Raw genomic sequence first — 22,313 nt, forward strand, 5'->3', positions numbered from 1 at the left:
CAGACCCGCCAAGCTAACGCAATTTTTTTCCTCAGTTATATTGTCCTGTACTGGAAAGGGAAGGGAAGGGAAGGGAAGGAAGGTCGGGTCAGGTGGCTGTGAGTAGAGGGGTCAGGATTTCATTCGAACTCGAGCAGCTCTAGTAACGTTTTCCACCGAAGGGTCAGCGAAGGAAAATTAAATGCATCATTCATGGAGAGGTTGCCTTGAACATATGGACAGCACATTCCTTTCGATGGTTCTGTAGCACTTGATAGTAGCAATTGCTACCCACACAAATTTGCAACAAGGTCGGAAGTTTTAGATATTGAATTGTCTGTATGTATCTAATTTAAAAACGATTATTTTTTACAGATCTGAACTCCATTCAACAATGCAGGAAGCAGATTAGTTCAACCAAAAGGAGTTGATAAAGGAAAATCAAGACTATGTAGCAGCAAAGACAGGCCGAAAAGAGTCTATATAACAAAATTGGGATGGTTCAAAATTAGTGTGCGCAATAGAGAAATCCTCAAAGCACATATAAACACACAACAGCAGGATAGTATTTTCCCCTATACATAAAAGAGGTTTCCTCCCGTCTTGCTAGGGGTTTGTTTTATTCTTCATGCACCACAAACATTGGAAGCATCATTCTCAATGCTGATTTGATCTAAAGATTGTTTGTTCTGTTCCAGGTTTGGAAGCAATTTTATCCATGATCAAAAGGTCTCAAGCCAAGCTCAAATGCATGGAAAGCTGCATGGTACTGCAAAAGCAATATTTAGTGTAATCAGTAGCTGGAAAAGAAGGTTTTTCTCTCAGAGGCCAAATTCTCCCTAAATGGCCATGAGAGTGGCCACAGGTTGTAAACAGGATGGAATGCAAAAGGTTGCTTGACAATGAGATGGGTGGCACAGAAGTTTAATAAATAAAAATAAATTTAAAAAGAAATAGTGGTTTTCCACTTTTCATCAATCTGCAGCAAAGTTCCATCTAATATCCCTGTTTACAATCCTGTCTGCAGATTCCACTGTGTATGTCTAGCAGTAACAGGATAACTTTTCAGGGTTGAATTGTGGAGTCCTTGGTACTCTCTGAGCTTAGTTGTCTGTTTACAAATGTTTCACTACCCGATTAGATAACATCATCAGGGCTACTGAGTATGGAGTTATCAAGGAGAAACCCACCCCCCACCCTTACTGGCAGCTACTGAGAAACAGAGAATAAACCCCACACTCTCTAGCACTGGTGATGTTGCCTAATTGGTTAATGAAACTTTTGCAAGCAAAAACTGAGCTCAGAGAGCACCAAGGACTTCACAATCCAGGGAAATGGATGCTATGTCCCAAAAGCTTATCCCAGAATAGGATCCCACAAGATTCTTACGATCTCACGTGAAGATTCACAGGATAGAATACAAACGATTCGTACCTGGATTTTTTCCCAATACTACAAATAATGACAAATATTTTTGTATGAGAAATTCAGTCACATTGGACTTTCAGTCATCCTGCAGTCTTACATTGTTTTTGCTTCTCTGGAATTTAAATCCGGGAGATAACAGTCTGCCCTTTGGAGCAGAATAATCCCACCAATTTGGGATTTCCTGATAGGCTCCGATACAAATTCTTACCGGGTTTAATAGTAATAGCAATAGCACTTAGACTTATATACCACTTTATAACCCTCTCTAAGCGGTTTACAGAGTCAGCATATTGCCCCCAACAATTTATTTAACCCACCTTGGAAGGATGGAAGGCTGAGTCAACTGTGACCCCGGCTTCCCTCCATGAAAGTTAGCAAAATTCCATTTCAGCCAGCATTACTCTTCTTGCTTTCATTTAAAAGTAAAACGTTTATTAGGTGTTCAGGATTGATAGGATTTGTGATATTTTATTTCAGGTAGTGTTACTTGTTCTAGGCTTGCCATACGTTTCTTATTTTCGAGAGAGTGTTCTTTATTTAGTAATCGTACATTTTCATACAAAATAAGAAACAGGTGGCTAGAATAATTTGTTTTTCCCAACAGCCAGCTCCATAACTTCATCTCCATTCCAATAATAGAGGTCTACAGCTTCTATATTAAGGAGAGAACATTTTCACCGCCCAATCTTCCCTCTGCTACCCAAATGATGTTAGATCAAATCTCCATTTGTGGCCCTTAAAATCCCAAAGGGGGGAGAAAATGGAGATCCTGGATATGCTGCAATCAAGTATGTTCCAGAGGTACAATTCCCATTCATCCATTGTAAGAGAAACAATGGAGCGTGTCGGGATGTACACACACAAAGCTAGAAGGCAGACGTGTCAATGGGAGGGCTAAAAATTAATGGGTTTACACGACGTCGCATCTATGACATTTCGGATAGAAACTGGAATCCAACCCTATGCAGATGGCATAGGTTTCCCAACCATGCTTTAGATTTCCAGAATCTTCTGGTTTGCATAACGCGCTATGAAACTGCTGGCTAATACAGTATTAATTTCCAGCATTCATCAGTTGCAGCAAAACCAATAAACAATCTTGAGGCAAAGGCCAGCACATTTATTATGGTGCATGATTTCATGAACTGTAGCCCACTTCATCAGACACATGGGGCATTGTTAATCTGTCAGCAAAATATTCCATGCATTCAGTGAAGCAGGCTACAAAACCGGCCAGGGAGGCCCATGAGGCCATGCATTGTTGCTGGTCTTGAAGAGGCTGCAATTGGGGCGTGTTAAGTTTTCCTGTTCACAAGAGAACCTATAAAGAACTGGAGGCCAGAGTGATGGGTGACTGGAATATTTCTGGGTGCAGGTGCACAACAGAGGACATGCCCACCAGTGTGGGTACACGAGATACAAACAGGTGTACTGCTTTGCTTGAATGTGTGCAAAAGACATCATTCAAAGCTAGGTTGAAGCAAATCTGCAGCCTCTGGGTAAGGAAGACAGAAATAGGCAGCTCAAACATGGCTGCACATCTGGGGATTCCTCAGAAATAAATGAACATATAGGGAAGTTTTTTCAAAGCTTATTTCAAAAAGTTGCCTGAGCTACGGTGGATGGAGGTGTCATATTCAGATGACATAATCTGACTTCCTTCTTAAGCAGCTTGTGGCAACACCCTGGATGAATTGTTTTAATACCTGCCTATGGAGGGGCCCATTTCCCTCCTGTGTAAGTGGTGGGGTGGGAAGGGAGGGAATGGATTAAACTAGATGGGTTCCTGCACAATCACAGTGCCATCTGGTGCCCACACAGCAGAAGGGCTGCTGCAAGCCACTTTCCCTAAATCATGATCCTCTCAACAGTTTCACTCTTCTCTCTCCAGAAAAGCTCTGGAATAAAAGCTTGTAAAATCTGATATCCAAGAGTCATGACTCTTCCCCACAGCAATTTAAAAGCAAAAAAGCAATGCTCATGACTCCTAGCTCTCCACTGGAGCCCTTTTTCTGACCAAACGAATTCTGGGATCAGAGCCTTGCCAACTCAAGCTTACCCACAACAGCTAGGTTTACAAAACGCATCAAACTCAAACTAGTTGAGCAGATTTTTAAACTAGCATGTTGTGCGATTCCAGCTCTAATGTGCACAGAAAGCTGATTGATTAAATCATGATTCCCCACCGGGAAACATGTCGTAGGAATACCTACAAGGGAAACGGAGAAGTCTCTTTTTTTCTGATTGTGGAATGAAAGGAGCAAATAGATTAAAGCAGGCATGAGTTTCCTTGGTCCAAGCCCTTATTGGATTCACATACGTGAATGCACCAACCCAGTAAAAGATTTGCACGACCTGCAGTGAGGCAGCTGGTCAGCTTACTCCATATAATTACATGACTCTTCTATGCTGCAGCTTCTATACAATACAAAGGACTCTCACTCTCTTTCTTAACTGCCCCTCCGTGTTTCCTTGTTTCTCAGTACTGAAATTTAGCAGGGCTATACATTTCTATTACAGCTACTGTATGTTGCTCAGGAATCTTGGAAGCTGAAGCTCAGCTAATTGGGATAATTTGGAGGAGGGGGCACCATTCTATCATCCCACCCCTTTTCCTATTATTTTGTCTGGATACTTGATTCTGCCTTTCGTGGTGATGACTCTGCAGCTGTTTCCAATTCCAGCATTTATGTTGTAAGATTGTGATTATGAGCCAAGGAATGAGTTCATCAAGATTTAAGTGGCACAGTCCTCCTTGACTGACCCATGAATCAAAGGTGAAGCATGGAGAAGAAAAATCTTCAGGAAAGTTAGAGCGATGGAACCTTGCAATTTTCCTGCGCAGAGAAGATAATTTTAGATAAAGGAGCAAATGGGACTTTTTTTTAACCTGTGTTAGGAAGCAATACGATGCCCGTATTAAACAACATAGTTTTCCCAATAGCGTTATTTGCTTGGGCTCAGGTATGAATGCAGAGCAACCCTTTTTAACAAAATGCAGCGTAATCCCATTACTGTATCATGCAGTTGTTGTGACATTAGGCTAGGAATGACATGTTGTGACATTAGGCTAGGAAATCATTTGAATTCCGTATTGCTAACAACCCTGCATTTTTTTAATTTAAAAAAAACCTCTCCCAATTTTTTTTTCTTTTGCTTACCATTTTATGATGATTGATGAAAGTAAATAATTCATGTGCCTCATTTCCCAAACTGCTCTGGTTCCAAAAAACATCAGAAAATATCTAAAACTTTTTTAAAAAAAGACAACTGACCATGATGATGATGATGTAAACTCCCTTAGCAGTGATTGGCTGATCTGTACCAAAGTCAACAGAGAGCTAGATCATGCCAGTCTTTTATTCCCTATATTTCACACTGAAATTAGTTGGGGGGAGGAGAATAGGAGAGGTTTATCAGAAATGGTGGGGGGGGGGCTGGATCTAACTGTTGTATAGCTCCAGCCAGTGTATCCCTAGCCAATTGCCAACTTATCTTTTTGTTTTCTCAGATTGAGCTTTCTTGTTGACCAAGAGGACAGGATGAAAATGTCAGTATCTCATTTCATCTGAGGAAATTCATCAGAGGAGGTTGCCCAAAGAACTACACAATTGCAGAGTTCCTACACCAATTAGGAGTTCCACAACCCATTTTTTTACCTTCTGGATTAAAATGTTATGTGGGTTTTTTAAAAATATCTAGAATAAAGCAGTATAAAACTATAAAATGACTGGTTCTGAAATGTGGTTCCTTACCAGTAAACAGACTGCCTAGATTTTTAGAATACTACCCTACACCTTAGATTCCAAGCCTCGCTACTGAAAGCATTTTGCAGTATCAATTTAGGTCTCAAGCTGGGTTTTAACTTGGTGGCTTTATAGCTGGACCATCAGATCTTATAAGCTATGAATAACCCTAAAATCAACAAGTCTCTTCAGGGTTGGGAAAAGCAAAGGTTTATTTCACCGAAGGGTGGTACAAATATGGACAGGGCATAGCTGAAGAGGTGGAAGGTCTAAAAATACTGCAGGAGATCTGGGGTGGCAAGAGCCAGATTCGACATACACACACACACACATACGCACCGAGAGGATCAGGAGCTCCAACATTGGTGGCTCAGCGGATCTGTGGGGGAAGGGTAGAGAAATAAGTGTTATTCCTGCCCCAGACTAGTCTCATTTCATCAGCAATTTGCTACCTCTGGTCCCTGGACAACCAGAGTAGATGCTCTCTGCCTCTAAGTGCTCTCCTTGCTTTGTTTAATATAGTGGCTTAAAATGATTATAGAACAACAAAATTAGTAATAGAGAATGTGGAATGACCTCATAGACCACAGCAATAAACCATGAGAGAAGAAATTATGCCAAAGGACAAGGCCGTGGGCTTGCGGGTTAAAAAATCATCATTTTTGCTGACAACGGGGCAAGTAATCTAGCAAGAAACCAAACCTATGTACAGTCACAAGCCATCAAGGAATACAGTTATGAGAGGAGCTTTCGCTGCATCAGTAGCAGCTCTCTCTAGAGTGGCAGCAATAACTCATGCCTTTATTAGCTCTAGACTGGATTACTGTACCGGTTGTCCTCAATTTATGACCAGTTGGGATTGGAATTTTGGTTGCTAAGTGATGCAGTCATTAAGTGAGTCATCAGACATTTATGACCATTTTTACTGAGATCCTTAAGTGAATCTCAAGGTTGTTAATTAAATCTAGCATTCCCAATTTGACTTTGCTTGTTGAAAGCCAGCTGGGAAGATTGAAAACAGCGATTGCTTGACTGCAAGATGCTGCGACTGTTGTCAATTTGAGCCAGTTGCCTAGTGCCCAAATTGTGATCACATGACCACGGGGATGGTGAAACGGATGTCATTTGTTCCCAGGCCATCATAATTTTGAACCATCATCAAACAAATGGTCATAGGTCAAGGACTACCTGTAAGAGACTTTAATACGGAGCTGCCTTTTAACAATGATACACAAGCTATAACTGGTGCAAATGGCAGCAGCCCATCTCCTGGAGAATGATAGTTGTCACAACCATGTGAAAATGATTTTGTGGATGCTACCTTGGCTACCATGTTTTTGGGCGCAGTTCAAACGCTGGCCTTAACCTGTGGGGCTTAGTTCTGATAGTTTCAGAACTGTGTCCAAGTTGAACCTGCCTACTCTGTTCATTTTGTCCTTGAGGGGATCCTATGAATACTTTCTCTTCGGAAAGGTGGCTGGGGGCAGGATGAAGGGAGAAGACAGAATTTGGTAGAGCTCTCTCATCTAGGGTAGCTTCCAGCGGTCCAAATGTCACCTCCCCACTGTCTTTTGAGAAGCTAAAAGCGGAGATGTTCTATGACGCTTTCAGTGGCTGATGCTGGACGGATTGCTTGGTTAAGCTGAATACCATTGGCCAATATTGGATTGGGTGTTGTTATTATGGTTTTATACCTAATTTTAATGTTTTCATTATTTTATTGCATACTGTATTCTGAATTGCCTGAAGTTGAATGGAAGGAGGTAGTGCATAAAAACCATAAATAAAACAAACAGATAAATAAATAAAATCACTCCTCCATTGAAGCTCAAACTCCCAAATACTGTAGTTCCTTGGAGGATTATGTACACGTACTGTATGTTTTTTTAAAAAGGGGTCAATTGATGGCTTTATTTGGATTATTTTTATAGGTGCAATTGTGTCTCTCCTATTTTAATTGCAGCGGATACCTGTTCAATCTCGGTATCTGACTTCCTCAGTTGTACACAAGGCTATATTTCATACGTAACTTGGCCCTTAAATTCTTCACACCTCATTTGCTTCCAAAATAATAATACAATATTGTCTAATAGTGGAAGGGAGAGGGCACAATCATTTGTTTTAGAGGGTTCCCAGCATTGTTTGGACACTCAATCCATTTCAAATAGCTTCTGGAAATTGAAATGCAAGGCCTAAAGATTATGCTGTTTGTCTCCAGCATTTGTTAGAATGCCACAAAATTTCCATTCACTTTAGGAATTTTCCTCAAATCTCTACGAAACATATCAGAATGTATGACAAAAACAGATATACATACACACAGAAACAGAGAAACACTCACAGACAGACAGACAGACAGACAGATAGACAGACAGACATGAATCATGCTGCTAGGAAGACCCAGAGGCCAGAGGAAGGTCCATGGGCTGGACTTTCTCTTCTTGGTTTAATGTGTGCAGACCAGAATCTGCTCCACAGAAATGACTCCAGGAGCGGCAAAGGATATATGATTTGGCTGCAGAAATCTCTGACTCATATGAAGTGTAAGGTCTGCGGTTCCTTCTACTTTTATAATGGTCAAAGATTCTTATAAGCTCCTCACTTTTTGAAGAGGGAAAAAAAAATCACTTCATGAAATGAATCTGCCCTTCAGAAGGGGGTCTCCTTTCTTCTTCACCCAGGCAAGGGAAAGCAAATTTTAGGCAGGAGTCAGGAGGCAAAAATTCTGCCAGATATGAAGCGCAAGCGGAAAGCATCGCACAGTATTCTGCATACGGCACCCTTTCATTTAAGGATTAGACTGGGGTTGTTAGCCCACATTTAAGAGCGAGGAAGAGGCCTCCTTTCTTTGACCTAGAAAAGCAAATGGCAGCAATCCAATTATTATGCAAGCAGCTGCGGCATAGATTAGGCCTAATTTTTGAATCAATAAGAAATGAAGCTTTCTGCCAGAAATACACCGTACGCTTAGGTCTTGGAGTATTATTGTATTACTACAGTGTTTAGAAGAGACATAATCCACTAGGATCACAGAATCCTCAGATCGGAAGCTCTCATTTGGACCATCAAGTCTAACCCGCTGGTCAAGGCAGGAATCCAACTGGAAACACCCCAGATAGATGGACCTCTAGCTTTTGCTTGAACGTATTCAATTAAGGGGACCACCTCCTTTCTGAGAAACATTTCCACTATTGAACTGCTCTTACTGTCAGAAATGTTTTTTTGTTTTAGAACATTCACTCAACATCTGCCTTCCTGTAACTTCAACCCATTATTCAGTGTCCTGCACTCAGAAATGGAGTCAGTCTTGACCTTCTGGGTCACATCCTTTCAAGAATTTGAACAGCACTGTCAGAACTGGGCACCATAGCTGAGGTTGGCTCTGTCCCGTTGCTGGGATGAGGAAGACAATTTGTCATCTCCCGATATTGCTAAACTATTGCACGCACCAGCCTGACCCAAGGCGGTGCTGGATGGGTCTGACTGCAATTAGATTCCATCATCTTTTGCCCTAAGAAATGTTCTTTTACAAGCCTCATTAATGCTCCCATCTCAAGTTGTTTCTACATTTTTCAATGCTGTGCAGGCAGAAGAGTTTAACCTGGATCTCTCTCACAACTGAGAAACAATGCAATTTGCATGATTAAATAATAGGGGAAAGAATGCATCCATATGTTTTCTGTAGAAGTAAGTCAAGTTTTAGAGACAGAGAGATTGTGAAGAATAGTTTGTTGAGTTGGATGGATGTTACAGTTGAAGGAAAGGATGATTGGTTGGAAAGGGTACAAATGAACTTGTCACTCTTTTTTATTCAGTGTTGGCCCCCTTCTGATATATAGTACAGGCAGAAAAACGATGGCTTATCTTTTAGACACATTACACGTGAAATCTATGCATCTGCAGGGTAAGGCATGAAATGTGTGACTGCAAGCTTTTTGGATATTCATCAAAATTATGTTTTAGCCCATAGCTTGAGAATAAAAGGACAGACATTTATGCTCACGTGACCTTCCCCCGAATGATCCCATCCTCTTTGGACACCATCCCACAACCAAAGAGAGTTCCATTCCCTCCCTACCGTATACTTGTCCCACTTCTTCTCTGGATCATAAGGCTCCCATCGGCTCGCGGGGAAAATATGTTTGTTTTTCTCATACCAGCTGCGAAGTACAACTTTACCAGCGTGGGACTGAAGGGGGACGAGAGAGGAATCAGAAGTCAAAGCACTTGATAAACCACTTCCAAACAATCTTCCCAATCAGCTCAGATGGGAACAGGAAAGTTTTCCCAAAGAACCAATGAAAGATGATGCAGAACACTCAAAACAGAAAGGGAAGAATTTGTCCAGTGCAGTTCATGGGGACAAATTCTTTCTGTTAGCTTGCCTCTTAGCTGCTGGATCAATTAGGGTATAAACCAGACCTTTCACGATTGGCTGGAGGTTATGGATACTTCTAGATAGCACCAGTTTGGGGAAGGCAGCTTGTGTTTTTTTAAGAGGTAAGGAAAATGGGGGTGGGGGGGAAGCGTATTTGCAAGGTTCAGTATGTGTCTAGATAAAAGCAAAAAATAGCAAGTGGACGTCAAGGTCATCTGTGTTTCTTTTTTGCAACTGTTGGTCCTCTCAGCAAATAGGCTTTTGGGACCAATTAATTCAGTGGCAACCTCTTTTCTCACCTCATCTTTTTCCACTGTTGCATCACTCAACAGCCGGACATCATCATGGACGTCGAAATTGAAGAGCGGGCCTGAATTAGGGAGAGTATATATGAGAGAGGGGAGATTTACAGAACAACTGGGCTCCCATTTCAAGGCCTGGATTTTTCCCTTTCGCTTCAGGCAGGATAAAAGTTCAGCCCAGTTGCCTGCCCTAATAGCAGCCACCTTCGCGCTCCCCTACCCCCAACCTCCCAGAGGGCTTTGATAGGAGGAAGACAAAAGCCGAAAAGGAAGGAGGAACAAAAGAAGACAACTCACCGCTTTTCCCTCGAGCCTTGGTGACAATGAAATCGTAGAAGCTGTGATGCTGGGTGGGCAGAAGAAAAGAGCTGAGGAAGCTACATCACAAAAAGATTCCCCCAACCAAACCTGAGCAAGCCACTTGGAATCGTTACCTTTAAGGGCAGAGGGCAGCTGCTTCAAAAAGCACTGAGAAGGATAACACCCACCAAAAGGAATTGTAACAAACAGTGTCTGGCCTGATATCCTAAGCAGAGTGGTGAGATACTGTTCTTCTTTTTTCTTCCTTCCCGAGCAAAACTTTAACTGCTTTGCTTTTTTCCAGCTAAGCACTGACCTTAGCCCATTTCATTTTAGATACCCCTTTGGGAGGTGGCTCTCTCTTTCTTTCTCTTGAAGTCCATTGTTCCTAAAGTGGGCATGGGGCTTTCCTATTTGGAATCAGGGGCACTGGTGCTTGGAAAACTCCCAATTGGTCCCAAAGGCAATGGGGATTGGGGCTAGCACAACCAGGGGTGAAATCTTGCAGGTTCTGGAGAACCGGTAGTGGAAATTTTGAGTAGTTCAGAGAACCAGCAAATACCACCTCTGGCTGGCCCCAGGGTGGGGTGGGAATGGGGATTTTGCAATATTCTTCCCCCAGGAGTGGGGAGGGAATGGGGATTTTGCAGTATCCTTCTCCTGCCACGCCCACTAAGCCACGCCCATAGAACCAGTAGTAAAAAAAAATGGATTTCACCACTGAGCATAACTCTAAAAATCTAGCAGTGGCAAAATATCTAGACTGGGGGGTTTGGTTTCCTCTGAGGTGCCGTGAAAAGCATTCAAGTTCACCGATGGGCTTTATTCAATGAAAAAACGCAAACCCTAACCATGGGCTGCTTTAAATGGAATTCTCCCTTCTGCACTTATCCCCTGCTTGAGACCAAATCACTTTTGTGTACTAGAGGAAGGTTCCAATGATCCCTTCCTCTTGTAGCCAGAGAATTAGATCTAATGATCCAGAACTTCTAGACCACATAACAGGGCATAACAGGCATAACAGGGCATAAGAGTAAAGTAGGGGAACACTGCAGGGAATGCTGGTGGCACAATGAGACAGAGCCTCCTACTTACATGTGGGATGATGAGATCTTCCTTGATGTACATGAGCTGCTCCACACCGGCTGACCTGTAGGGAAAGATGTGCATTTAGCCTCTCAAGTCTTTCTGGAGATGCATCAAATGTTTTGGGCCCAGCGGCTACTGCATGTCCAGAGCAGAGAATATGTACTAGGGCAAGGGGATCAAACTTGATTGTGTTGTGGGCCAGATTGTGTCATATCGCGATGTTGTTCTTTTTTTTGCCTTTGCAGAGCAGGGGTGGGCATGTGGCCTGCATGGACTGTATCCAGTTTGGCCTGTACTAGGCAGACGTGTTCCCAGGTGGGCGATAGTCAGGAAAATACAAAGCCTCTGGAGGTGCTGCGTTCACTAGTAGCAGCAGTTAAGCAAACGTAAGAGTTAGGAAAGTGCGGGGGTGGGGGGTGTTGTTGCAGGCTGGTGGAATGTGGCTCATTTTTAAAGGGAAGCAACGGGATGGCAAGGATAAAGTGAAAGCTAGAAATATGGGGGTGAGGGAGAAGCTGAATGGGCTGGTCAGGAAGGATAAGGCGGGTTGGTGGGCAACCCAATCAGTGGACATGAAGGGAAGGCATGGGGAAGGTCAGGAAGACCAGCGTAAGGATCAGTCAGGTAAGCACTGATTAGTGCAAAGGGTCTTCAATGCCCACATGTCTTAATGTTGCCAAGGTTGGAGACCCCCGGGCTTAGTGAGCTGTCTCACTAAGAGAACAGACAAGGTCAGCAAAAGAGGACAGGAGAGAGGCAAGGCACATCAGCCTTGCCATGTTCATCCTCTGGGATTTCCTGGACAAAAATCTAAACAATAACATCTTTGGGGTTTCAGTTCCGCCAGCCCGGAAGACACCTGGAAGGTCTTGGCTGAACTTCCAAGTCACAAGAGGTTTGTTCCATCAATGAAACAAAACACATTTTTTGACTCGGGCACCCCTGAGTCTCCTTCTTTAGAAAAGAAAATGGCTAAGCGTATGTTCCTTCTGAAGTTTGCTCACTTTTCCAATCCACATCGGCCAGCTGTGTTACAGGTCAGTGGTGCCGATCCTCACTTGCCATCTACATTAGATATTGGCCTTTATAACGCCTGCTTCATGTATGGGTAGTCCTCGGCTTACGACCACAATTGAGCCTAAAATTTCTGAGACATCGGTGAGTTTTGCCCCATTTTACGACCTTTCTTGCCAGAGTTGTTAAGTGAATCACTGCAGTTAAGTTAGTCACAAGGTTGTTAAGGCAATCTGGCTTCCCCATTGACTTTGCTTGTCAGAAGGTCGCAAAAGGGGATGACGTGACCCTGGAACACTGCAACCGTCATAAATATGAACCAGTTGCCAAGTGTCTGAATTTTGTTCATTGGACCGTAGGGACAATGGTTGTAAGTGTGGCTGCAATGGTTGTAAGTGTGAAAAATGGTCATGCCCCTTTTTTCAGCGCTGCTGTAACTTCGAACGGTCATTAAATAAACTGTTGTGAGTCAAGGACCACCTGTAGTGACTTCTGAATTAAAAAACTTTTCCCCCAATTGCAATCGAGTCGATGAGGCTGATACCATCCGCTGGCACAAGGCCAGGATCTGTCTACCAGGGCTAACCGTAATATTCACCAGATGGTAACAACTTGCACTCACAAATGAATGCAAATTGAAACGAATTCTCTTCAGCCAGCTGCATGGAAAGTAAAACTCCACAAAGTCCTTTACCGAAGCTCACTGAAGTCCTTGCGCAAGATCTCCAGGGCCTTTTGCAGGAACTGCTGAATGGTGTTGCCCTTTTTCATCTACACTGAGGGAAAAGAAGAGTCAGTTGGGAATGGATTTCTCTCAGACAACCCCCACAAGTAAAAGCTCACAGTGTTCTTTGCGGAGTCATATATCTTAGTTTACTTTATCTCCTCCAAAAAACTCAAGGAATCCATTTTTCATCTTCATCTCAATAAATACTTGATCATGTAAACCTGGCTAGTCTAAGAATGGTGACTCCTCAACGCCTCATGCTTACGTGGAAAGTGGAATTTGGAACATTCCAGAACTAGTTTGACATTCTAAACATTCAGCCAACCTGTGAGTAATTTCTATCCCCTACACTCCCACGTTTATTTATATAAAAGATTTAGAAGCCTGGCCTTTAACTAAAAGATTAGTCAGTGAAACCTTTACCAGATTTTGTGAGGGTGATTTTTCTTTAGAGAGGTTATAGGTTAAAGGGGACAATTGTTTATATGGAGGATTTTTTAAAAAGTTTTGGTGTGGAACAAAAAGAAATGTTTCTTTTCCTGGCCTGTGAGTATCTGAGGTTATCGTATTGCTGGGTGGAAACAACTGTGGGCCTAACCACTCTTATGACGAGAGACAACTGGGAACCACACTTTAGCACAATAGTATTTTAAAATAAGAAAAAAGCTATGATTCACTGCACATCTGAGAGCCATTTTGATCTAGTGATTGAGGCTCCTAGTTAGAAATCAGGAGACTCTGAGTTCTAATCCCACCTTAGGCAGGAAAGCTGCTGGGGGACTTTGGGCTAGTCACTCTCTCTCAGCCCAGAATGCTATTGTGGGGAAAACAGGAAGGAGTATTAAATATGTTCACTCCCTTGAGTTATTTATAAAATAATAAAGGCAGGAAATAAATAAATAAATAAATCTATTATATTTCCTGTCTTGAACTAAGAATGAACAAAGCTGAACACTTGATGGAATGCTAAACAGCTATGAAGTAGCATTTTGCATCAGCCATTTTAAGAAGCTGGACACAGAATACATATAGATGGTCACACAATAAAAATCAGTGTACTTTATGGAAAAAGCCAACAACCTGAGTCCTTGTATTCTATACCCAAGCATTAAACCACCCACTGGCTTTCCGAAGCTGAGAACAGAATCCAAGCAGGCTGGGAGCAAAGCTCACCTTCACTGTTCGGCGGTGCCCAGAGCCATCCCAGTAACTGAATGTGATCTCAATTTCTTCACCTGGCCAAAGACAAAAGAAAGAAAAGAATGAAAAGGATGGGAGACTCCTCTTTTTAAACACAATTATAACTGTCACCCCTCCACTTGGAAGGCATGCCAGACCAGCTTCACTTTCCATCACTCACTCTTGATTTTTTCTTGTTTGGCCTCCCACTCTTGCCGAAGCTCTTCTCGCAGGCGGTTTTCTTCTTCCTGAAATCCAGGATGTGGAAAAGAAAAGGATGAAGCAATCTGTGGCCCTCCAGATTTTGGTGAAGTATAACTCTCAGCCTCCATTACTCTTGACCGCTGTAGTTTATGGGAGTTGCCGTATTTTTTGGAGTATAAGACGCACCTTCCTCCCCCTCCAAAAAGAGGGTGAAAATCTGGATGTGTCTTATACTCTGAATGTAGCTTCGCCCAGCTTCTCAAACGGAGGTTTCAGAGACTGAAAAAAGCATCAGAAATGAAGCTTCAGAAACGAAGCCCCCAAACAGAGCTTTAGAAAAGAAGCTCCCAAACAGAGCTTCAGAGTCTTTTTTTCTGAAGCTATGTTTCAGAGGCTTTCAGAGGCAGAAAAAAGTTTTTTCTGAAACAAAGTTTCAGAGGCAGGGAAAAAAAGCAAAAAAAAGCAAGGCACAGAGCTCACAACCAAGGAACCTGTTGCTAAAATTCACCTCTGGGAACAGCTGATTTGGGGAATTCTGGGAGGCCAATTCACCTGCCAATCAGCTTTTTTCTTATTTTCCTGCCCAAAAAATAAGCTGCGTCTTATACTCTGAAAAATATGGTAATCAGAATCACCTGCAGGACAAGTAATCACTATACCTCACGGTCACGGTCAGGGAGGAAGCTAGTATCCACATCTGGGTTCTTCCCAAGTTTCTTCTTTTTGGGAGGCAACTCTAAGAAAAGCAGGAGAATCATGAATGAATGAGGAGCTACCTTTAACATTCTGTTTCTTGAATTCAACAGTCGCTGCCCTACACTTCTCTCCCCTGCTATTGCTATCATCACACCAGGCCTACTTCGGCTTCACTTTCTGCAACGCATCCAGCCTATTATTCCTCACCTTCTCGTTCCAAGTCTGTTTCCTCATCTTCTTCCTCAGCATCATCTTCCTCCTCTTCATCCAGAGTGAAGGACAAGCTTGAGATCTTACGTTTTTGTTCCTGCTTGCGTTCCCGCTCCCGCATCCGTTCCAATTTTCTATGACAAGGAAATAAAAAAAATCAGTTTGGCATGAAATGCACACTTGAGGGAGCTCTTAGAAGATTTCTAAGAAAGGCAGAGTGTTGAAAAAACATAAGACCACTGAAGGGGGGAAAAAAATCTGAAACAAAATTGATTCAACCTCATTTCTTAGAAGGAAGAGGGAAGCTTTTTAAAGGAACTATTATGCTATCCAAAGCAATAGTATATAGTTGGTTTCGAGAGAAAAATGACTTTCAAGGCCAATGGTGACTTATCACTATGATAGTATTCAAACAATCACTATTTGGACAAATCATGCAATTGTTATATTCTATTTTATATTATAATTTTAAAATACAATTGTTATATTATATTTAAGTATGCCATTTTCAAACAGTTGACGTTTTCCCACATTTAGGAAATTACTGTTTGATGAAACTTTTCCTTATTCTATTTGTGATATTCATTCAGTTCTTAAAATAACACTTTAATAAATCAAATTACAAATGAAGGGAAACTGTATACAAAGGACCGATAAGAGTTCAAAATTATTCTTATAATTAAAAAAAAAGATGAACATTATCATGAAATGTCTCTTTCTAAAGTTAGTGAAGAGTAACCTGTGGCCTGGAGACTTTGTAGCTGATGTTAAGAATATCATGTTAGATAAAATAGAAGATCTGCCTATTTCAACATGTTCATTTTGAACTCTTGTCAGATATCCCTGGGATGTTGACAGGAAAAGCATGAAGACAAATACATCTTTGTTAGTTTATCTCTGGAATTTCCTTGATTGTTCTGTTACTTAGTGAAATCCTTTAAAAATTCATTCTAGAGTAGTTTAATTAACTAGATGGTAAATTCCATAAATTTGGAGGCATGAAAATCACATTTTTTTTACATGGCCTAAACCTGCTGTCCTTCATTCTTCTTAAGGGGCTCGCCTGTTCATACACAAAAATAGTTTTATCAAATAGGTAAACTGGTTCTTCCCAGATGTTTTCAGCTCCAATTACTCCAAATCAGCACACCTAATATCAAGGGATTATGTAAGCTATGGGTCAAAAGAGCTGAAAGATACAAGGTTGCCCATTCCCAAGTAATGGAAGCTATTCTCCAAGACCCAAGTTATCCTGCCCAGAATTTCATGCACACTCACAAACTTACAGTTGTAATTCTTTGGACTGTTCCTTTTTGGCTAGCTGCTTCTCCCGTTCCTTTACAAGGGCCTCTTGCTTGGCCTTCATGTCATTGAGGGTCACCAAACCTATTGGAAGAAGCTGTGCTGGAAATAGGCCCAAACACTATGCAGGAGAGAAGGTAATTCACACAAGCTAAGGAATGGAGGCCAGGGCTTGGGGCCTCTTTCTAAAACATAGGTCACTCTTTAACTACATCCAGACTCACCAACGGTGCTAGATTTCAGCTCAGCTTCCACTGCATCATAATGGGCAGAGAATTTCTTATCGATGTTTGACTTCATGATGTTCTCCTGCCACGGGCAAAGAACAGAGCAGAGAAGAAGGATTGTAGACCCTGATGACGTTTCAGTTCCCATTTTTTGATTCAACCCAGTAAAAAACAGCAGATAGAAAACACAGGGATTTCTATCCATTTTAGTATTTAGGCAAATGTAGATTACAACCTAACCTAACCACAGAAGTCAGGATAGATTACATAATTTTTTTCTATGAATTTCAATTAGCAAGGTAAGATAAAAAAACATGTTTCTTCTCATCAAGAGTAAGTGTTCATGTGGGGATGGGCAAATTCTCAAGCAGAACATATGGTTGCATATTACATTAGATTGCGGGATAAAAGACCGCCAACAAAGATGAGGTGGTGCTTATGAAAACTGAGGGATCCTCAAGAATTACCTGGGCCATCAGGATAAGAAATATTATATGAACAACAGATGTTAGTGTCAAATAGGGGATTTGTTATTGCATTTGGAAGAAACATATGTCTGGCTGAGTACACCCCAAGCAAGGCACTGGGAAAGCACTTATGCAGCAATTACACAGCGAACACAAGGGAGCAAGCTCAACCCAACACTGTTAGAAGAAGCAGAATTATCTGTCAGTATCAACATTTGGTAAAAAAAAGTTCACAAGCTGGAATACATCTTATTACAGTAAAAAAGTAAAGTAAAAAAAAAAGGATATTACAGAAAAATAAAGAGTCAACTAAGTATTGATGTAAGAGAATGTCTAATCTGTGAATAGCCAGTATGAATATACTGTAGTCCTGCAAATCAATCAAGTAGGTGAGGTGTTCTGAATTACTATAGTTTGCTCCCAGAAAGGCTGCAGAATTTTAGCTTTTCTGTTTATAATGAAATTTCTTTTTTGATTAGCCACTCAGAATAAAGTGATTAAAATATAAACCTCCATACCAGATTTATAACTTAAAATCCCATCATGCAAAAGAGGAAAACATGTTACTTAATCTTAAGGATGACGCCCGCTTACAATTCAGCATGAAACAGCAACAGAACATAGTAAGCTATACAGAGACAGGTGTCAGCACAGGCAAAAGTCACAAAATATTTTTACAGTAATTTTATTAAAAATTATAATTAAGAAGATAAAAGCTAATACAAAGTAAAAAAAAATCAAAAGAAAAACTAGAAAGTGCAAAAAAGAAAAACTAGAAAGAAAAATAGTAAAGAAAAAATATGAATATAATAAGCAAAATAAATATATAAAGATTGCTTAGTCACAAGTATAAACAATTTTAATAACTTATCACCTTTTCTTAAAATACAAGAAATGATATCTTGTTCCAGTATCCCATCTCTTATCTATAAAGCAATCCTTCAAACCTCATTATTTAATCCTGATCAGCAAAAATAATTTAAGGCTTACCAGAGATAACAATTCTATTTTAACTTTGATCAGATAAACCAACTTTATATTCCTTCCTTTTTCTTTTAACCATTTTGATCTTTAGTCCCTTCAAATTATGTACTACAACTTTTTGTTTTCAAGGGCTTAATGGGTATCTTTTGTAAATACAATATAGGAAAGTTATCCAGGGCCCTTTTCTTTGATTCATTATGTGTATATTCCTTTTGATTATTAAGACATCAGCCAGTTTCATTTGTATGTCCAGTGTAGCATCTTTTTCCATATCATTCTTGTACCCTGTCATTTTTAACTCTACTTTTAGATCAGTCTCAGTTTTTCCAGTAAAACTTGTTCCTCTTTCATAATATTTTCTAAATACAGTCTATCTATAGAGACAGATACTCTTAAAATTAACTTCTGAAGTCCTTGTTACCAAATATCCTCCCCTGTTCCAATGTTCTAATATTTTCTTCTTTCTGTATTAGTTAGTCAAATTTGTAAGTGTTCTTCTTTAATTGTAATCTTTAATTCCTTGTGGTTCTCTCTAGAGTCCAACCTTCAAAGTTGTATTCTATTTTTGAAAGATAATTCAAAAAAGCATTTTCCCACAGGAAGGAATTTTATAATTAATTCCAAAATCTTATTTCTAATTCAACTGGGCCCTTTGTAATTTTCCGAAATCAAAGTTCTAAGTGCTCTTTTGCTGTTTATTCAAAATAATTTTTAGGTTCTTAAACTTGTGTTTAAAACTTATTTTGCTGAAGGAAACCAACCCACTGCTGTAAAATTTGTTAATCCAAGGATTCCTAATCACTAAAATGCAGCTAACAAAATTTCAAAAATGGTTAGAAAAGAAAGTATGCAAACCCAGTAGGCACACCAACTATGGTTTGAGCAAAAAGATGGCTATTCTTTTGTCTCCCCAAGCTCTAAACCCACTGAAGACTGTCCTGAGGTTTTTTCATGAGGATCAACTGTCTGGAACAGGGGTCTCCAACCTTGGTCCCTTTAAGACTTGTGTACTTCAACTCCCAGGGACTCTGGGAGTTGAAGTCCACAAGTCTTAAAGGGACCAAGGTTGGAGACCCCTGGTCTGGAACACTTGTGAGCGATCTCAAGTCCTCTCCTTACCAGAAAGGAATTATGAAGAGCAGGTCTACCCATTACTCTTCATTCTGCCCTGGTTGTTGTCTCTGTTTTTAGCAGAGCAATCCTCAGTTTGTCATTTCTTCCCCAAAAGTCCAGAAAAAATTCTTCTGCTGTATTAGGAGACTTATGTTTAATACACAAGCCACAAAATAGTAAGTTTATGTGCAAGGTAATAATAAGGATCAATTGCAGGCGTTTTTAGAAATGTCTTACATCTCTCTTCTTTGCTGAAAATGAAGCAAGTGTAGTCTATTCAGGTGTGCATTTGAGACAAATTTTCTCTCTCAAAAAGTCAATGAAATGACCAGGACATAACCAGAATAAGCTTGTTCCGCTAGAGAAAAGACATCTGAAAATGGTGACTGTCTTGAGCAGATATCAGTGTGCTAGACATGATTTTTCAAATAAAAAAGGAAAATTAGAGCAATAGTCATATTCTGGAGAGTATGAGTAAAATATTCTTAAAAGGCAACAAAATATGTTTAGGAAGATAAGAAATTTCTTAAAGTCACATTAAGACTAAACATTCAGTCATAGTTGTTTCACAGAAAAATAAATACCGTGTTTCCCTGAAAATAAGACCGTCTTATATTTTTTTTGAATCCTGAAATAAGTGCTTGGCCTTATTGCCATGCGCTCAAAACCCCTTATTATCAGGGGATGTCTTATTTTAGGAGAAACAGGGTAGGAAAAATCATAGGAAGAGTTTCCATTTGCAAGACAATTCTAAGGGCAAGAAAGGGCAAGTGTCTGAAGAAGATATGTTCTAGAAGAAATATTGTACTCAAATCAGAAATATAACAATCAGCTTAAACCCTGGTGTGCTGCACTCTTATGTGCTACATTAATTATCTGAATGTTATTTGAATGTGACATCAAATATTTGGTAGAATATCTACTTGCTTTTCTTCTCTTTAGCTTTTTTATTCTGCATGATGAAGCCTACACATATCACAGAAAAACTAAGCAAATATACTAAAAAAAACCTCGTTTTTTAAAACATGCACACTTTTTAAAAGAAATATATTCATGATTAACGGTGGAAACTTTTGCTCTTGTTTGTTTTTGACTACAGAAAAGAACATTCTCTCCCATTCCTTCATTAAAACCTCCACCTTTGCCAGAATGACTCCAAACAAACCCTTATTTCTAAGGAACAACCATGTGTTCCTTAGTATTATCTCCTGTAAGAATTCAAAAACCAATCTCTCAATGATTTCTACTTCTCATCACCTCAGCGATGCGTTGCCTCATTTGTTCCATATGCTCACGTTGCCTCTCTCTCTTCTTCATCAACTGAAGGGCCCGGCCAGCCTCGCTGGCAGCTCCTTTGTATTGTGCCATGATCACTGATGGGACCTGTGAGGTACAAAACACATACATGAAGCTGTTGTACATTTACTGTCTTCTCCAACAGGCAGCAGCTCTCCAGAAACTAACCCATCTTACTCCTTATGGTCCTTTTAATGGATGCTGCATCAAAGCTGGGATCGGGTGCCTGTAAAAGCAGATGATCTACCACTGATCATCAATGGTAATCGTGAAGACAACCCATTAAAACAGAAAGAGATCCAAGGACTGGAAAGCAAGGGGAAGATATAGAATAAGATATGGGATTTCTGGATCTGGGATGAGAAATTGTGAAAGGAAAAGGGGAACCCAATATATAGAGAGATCGCTGTGATCCTTGCCTGGTCAAAATGCCGTGGAATTTCTTTCTTTTTCACCCCAAAAAACGTTCAGAAAAACCTTCTAACCGCAAATCCCACCAGCTGCTCCGCACACGTCACTTGTACGCACCAGGACAGAACTGAACTCTAACCTCCTATTTTCCCACGATCAGCCGATATACGGAAAAAAACTCGGAAACTCAATCGATTCACAGCCGGAACTTCCGGTAGAAACGCCTTGTAAGTTGTTCTAGCCTTGACACCTCTATGATAAAGACGACTTTTCTATTTGCCGAGGCGGGCTTATGAAGTCGGTAGTGTCAGTCAAGACGGAAAAGAGGCGTGGTTTGCGTAGGAGCGCGACTAATCTCCTTACTCGAAAGGCGGCGACTCAGCTGCCTAGAGAAATGCTAAAGAAAGGGAGAAATAGAACAGAAATCTCAGTGGAAGCCTCTCCCTGATTGCGCTTCTCCCTCCCTGGGAGAAAGTGAAAATGCAATCTTATTAGAGAGTCCGATACTTGTCTGTCTAGGAATTAAATAGGACCGCCTCCCCCAGATAACTGGGTTTTAAGATTCCAGAATAAATTGCTGGTTTCTCCACGTCGTTAGTGGTTCGTTTCCTCGCCCGCTGGCAGGAGGCGTGGAAATTTATTTTTATTTTATTTATTTGTCAGTCATATATAGGATAAAGGGTAAAAGTATTAACGAACGAACGTGCCCAAAATCGGCTTGGGTTGATTTTGAGCAAAATCGACCAAGCTGTCAAAAACCTCAGCCATGCACAATCAAGTTATAAGAAGTTGATAGTGAGAGGCTAAAGCATCGGGGAAATGCCAGTGTGGCTGCTGCTTTTAATTGTTAACTGGCAAACGAGGTCTTTTTTTCATTTTCTATCGTGAAGTTAATGCTGCCCCCCACCCCCGGGGACCAGTCACTGCTGCTTTGTCACATATAATTATGTGAATAATAATTAAGCCTTGTCGAGTAACGTGGCAAATATTTTTCAACTAGCGCAGCTTCTGTGAAGATAGGAAACCTAATCTAGCGTACGTAGGACGCACAAGCTCCCCCCCTCCAGTCGATAATGTAAGCGTGTTTTCTGCGTTTGAAGCTTGCCAATCCTTTGTGTGAAACTCAATACTTGTATTGAAAGCGATCCCGCTAAGCTAAGGAGAAAGGCGAAATCGGCGTCACTCGCTTTCTGGAAAACCGCGTTTCAAAAGCGTTGCGACGAAACCAACCCTTTTAATCGTTTTGTACTCACACGTGCTA

General features: G+C 40.8%; 1 protein-coding gene across 2 annotated transcripts; it reads right to left on the reverse strand.

Annotated features, from left to right (window-relative positions):
- Positions 1–5,347: 5,347 nt before the first annotated feature.
- Positions 5,348–22,310, reverse strand: FAM50A (family with sequence similarity 50 member A). Of its 2 annotated transcripts, none has more exons than XM_058169378.1 (15): positions 22,183–22,310; positions 21,170–21,449; positions 20,603–20,728; positions 16,779–16,863; positions 16,539–16,638; positions 15,250–15,386; positions 15,006–15,082; positions 14,324–14,390; positions 14,137–14,198; positions 12,931–13,007; positions 11,229–11,283; positions 10,131–10,179; positions 9,831–9,901; positions 9,232–9,342; positions 5,348–5,532 (listed from the first exon to the last, which is right to left on the reverse strand). In XM_058169378.1, exons 3-15 carry the CDS (start codon positions 20,711–20,713, stop codon positions 5,524–5,526), a joined length of 1,011 nt encoding a protein of 336 aa, XP_058025361.1. In that variant the 5' UTR covers positions 20,714–20,728; positions 21,170–21,449; positions 22,183–22,310; the 3' UTR covers positions 5,348–5,523. The 2 variants fall into 2 exon arrangements, with proteins under 2 accessions (XP_058025361.1, XP_058025360.1); XM_058169377.1 differs by having other exon boundaries at positions 21,061–21,449; positions 22,183–22,309.
- Positions 22,311–22,313: the final 3 nt, after the last annotated feature.

Source organism: Ahaetulla prasina, chromosome 2 (assembly GCF_028640845.1).
Source record: "Ahaetulla prasina isolate Xishuangbanna chromosome 2, ASM2864084v1, whole genome shotgun sequence".
Lineage (NCBI taxonomy): Eukaryota > Metazoa > Chordata > Lepidosauria > Squamata > Colubridae > Ahaetulla > Ahaetulla prasina.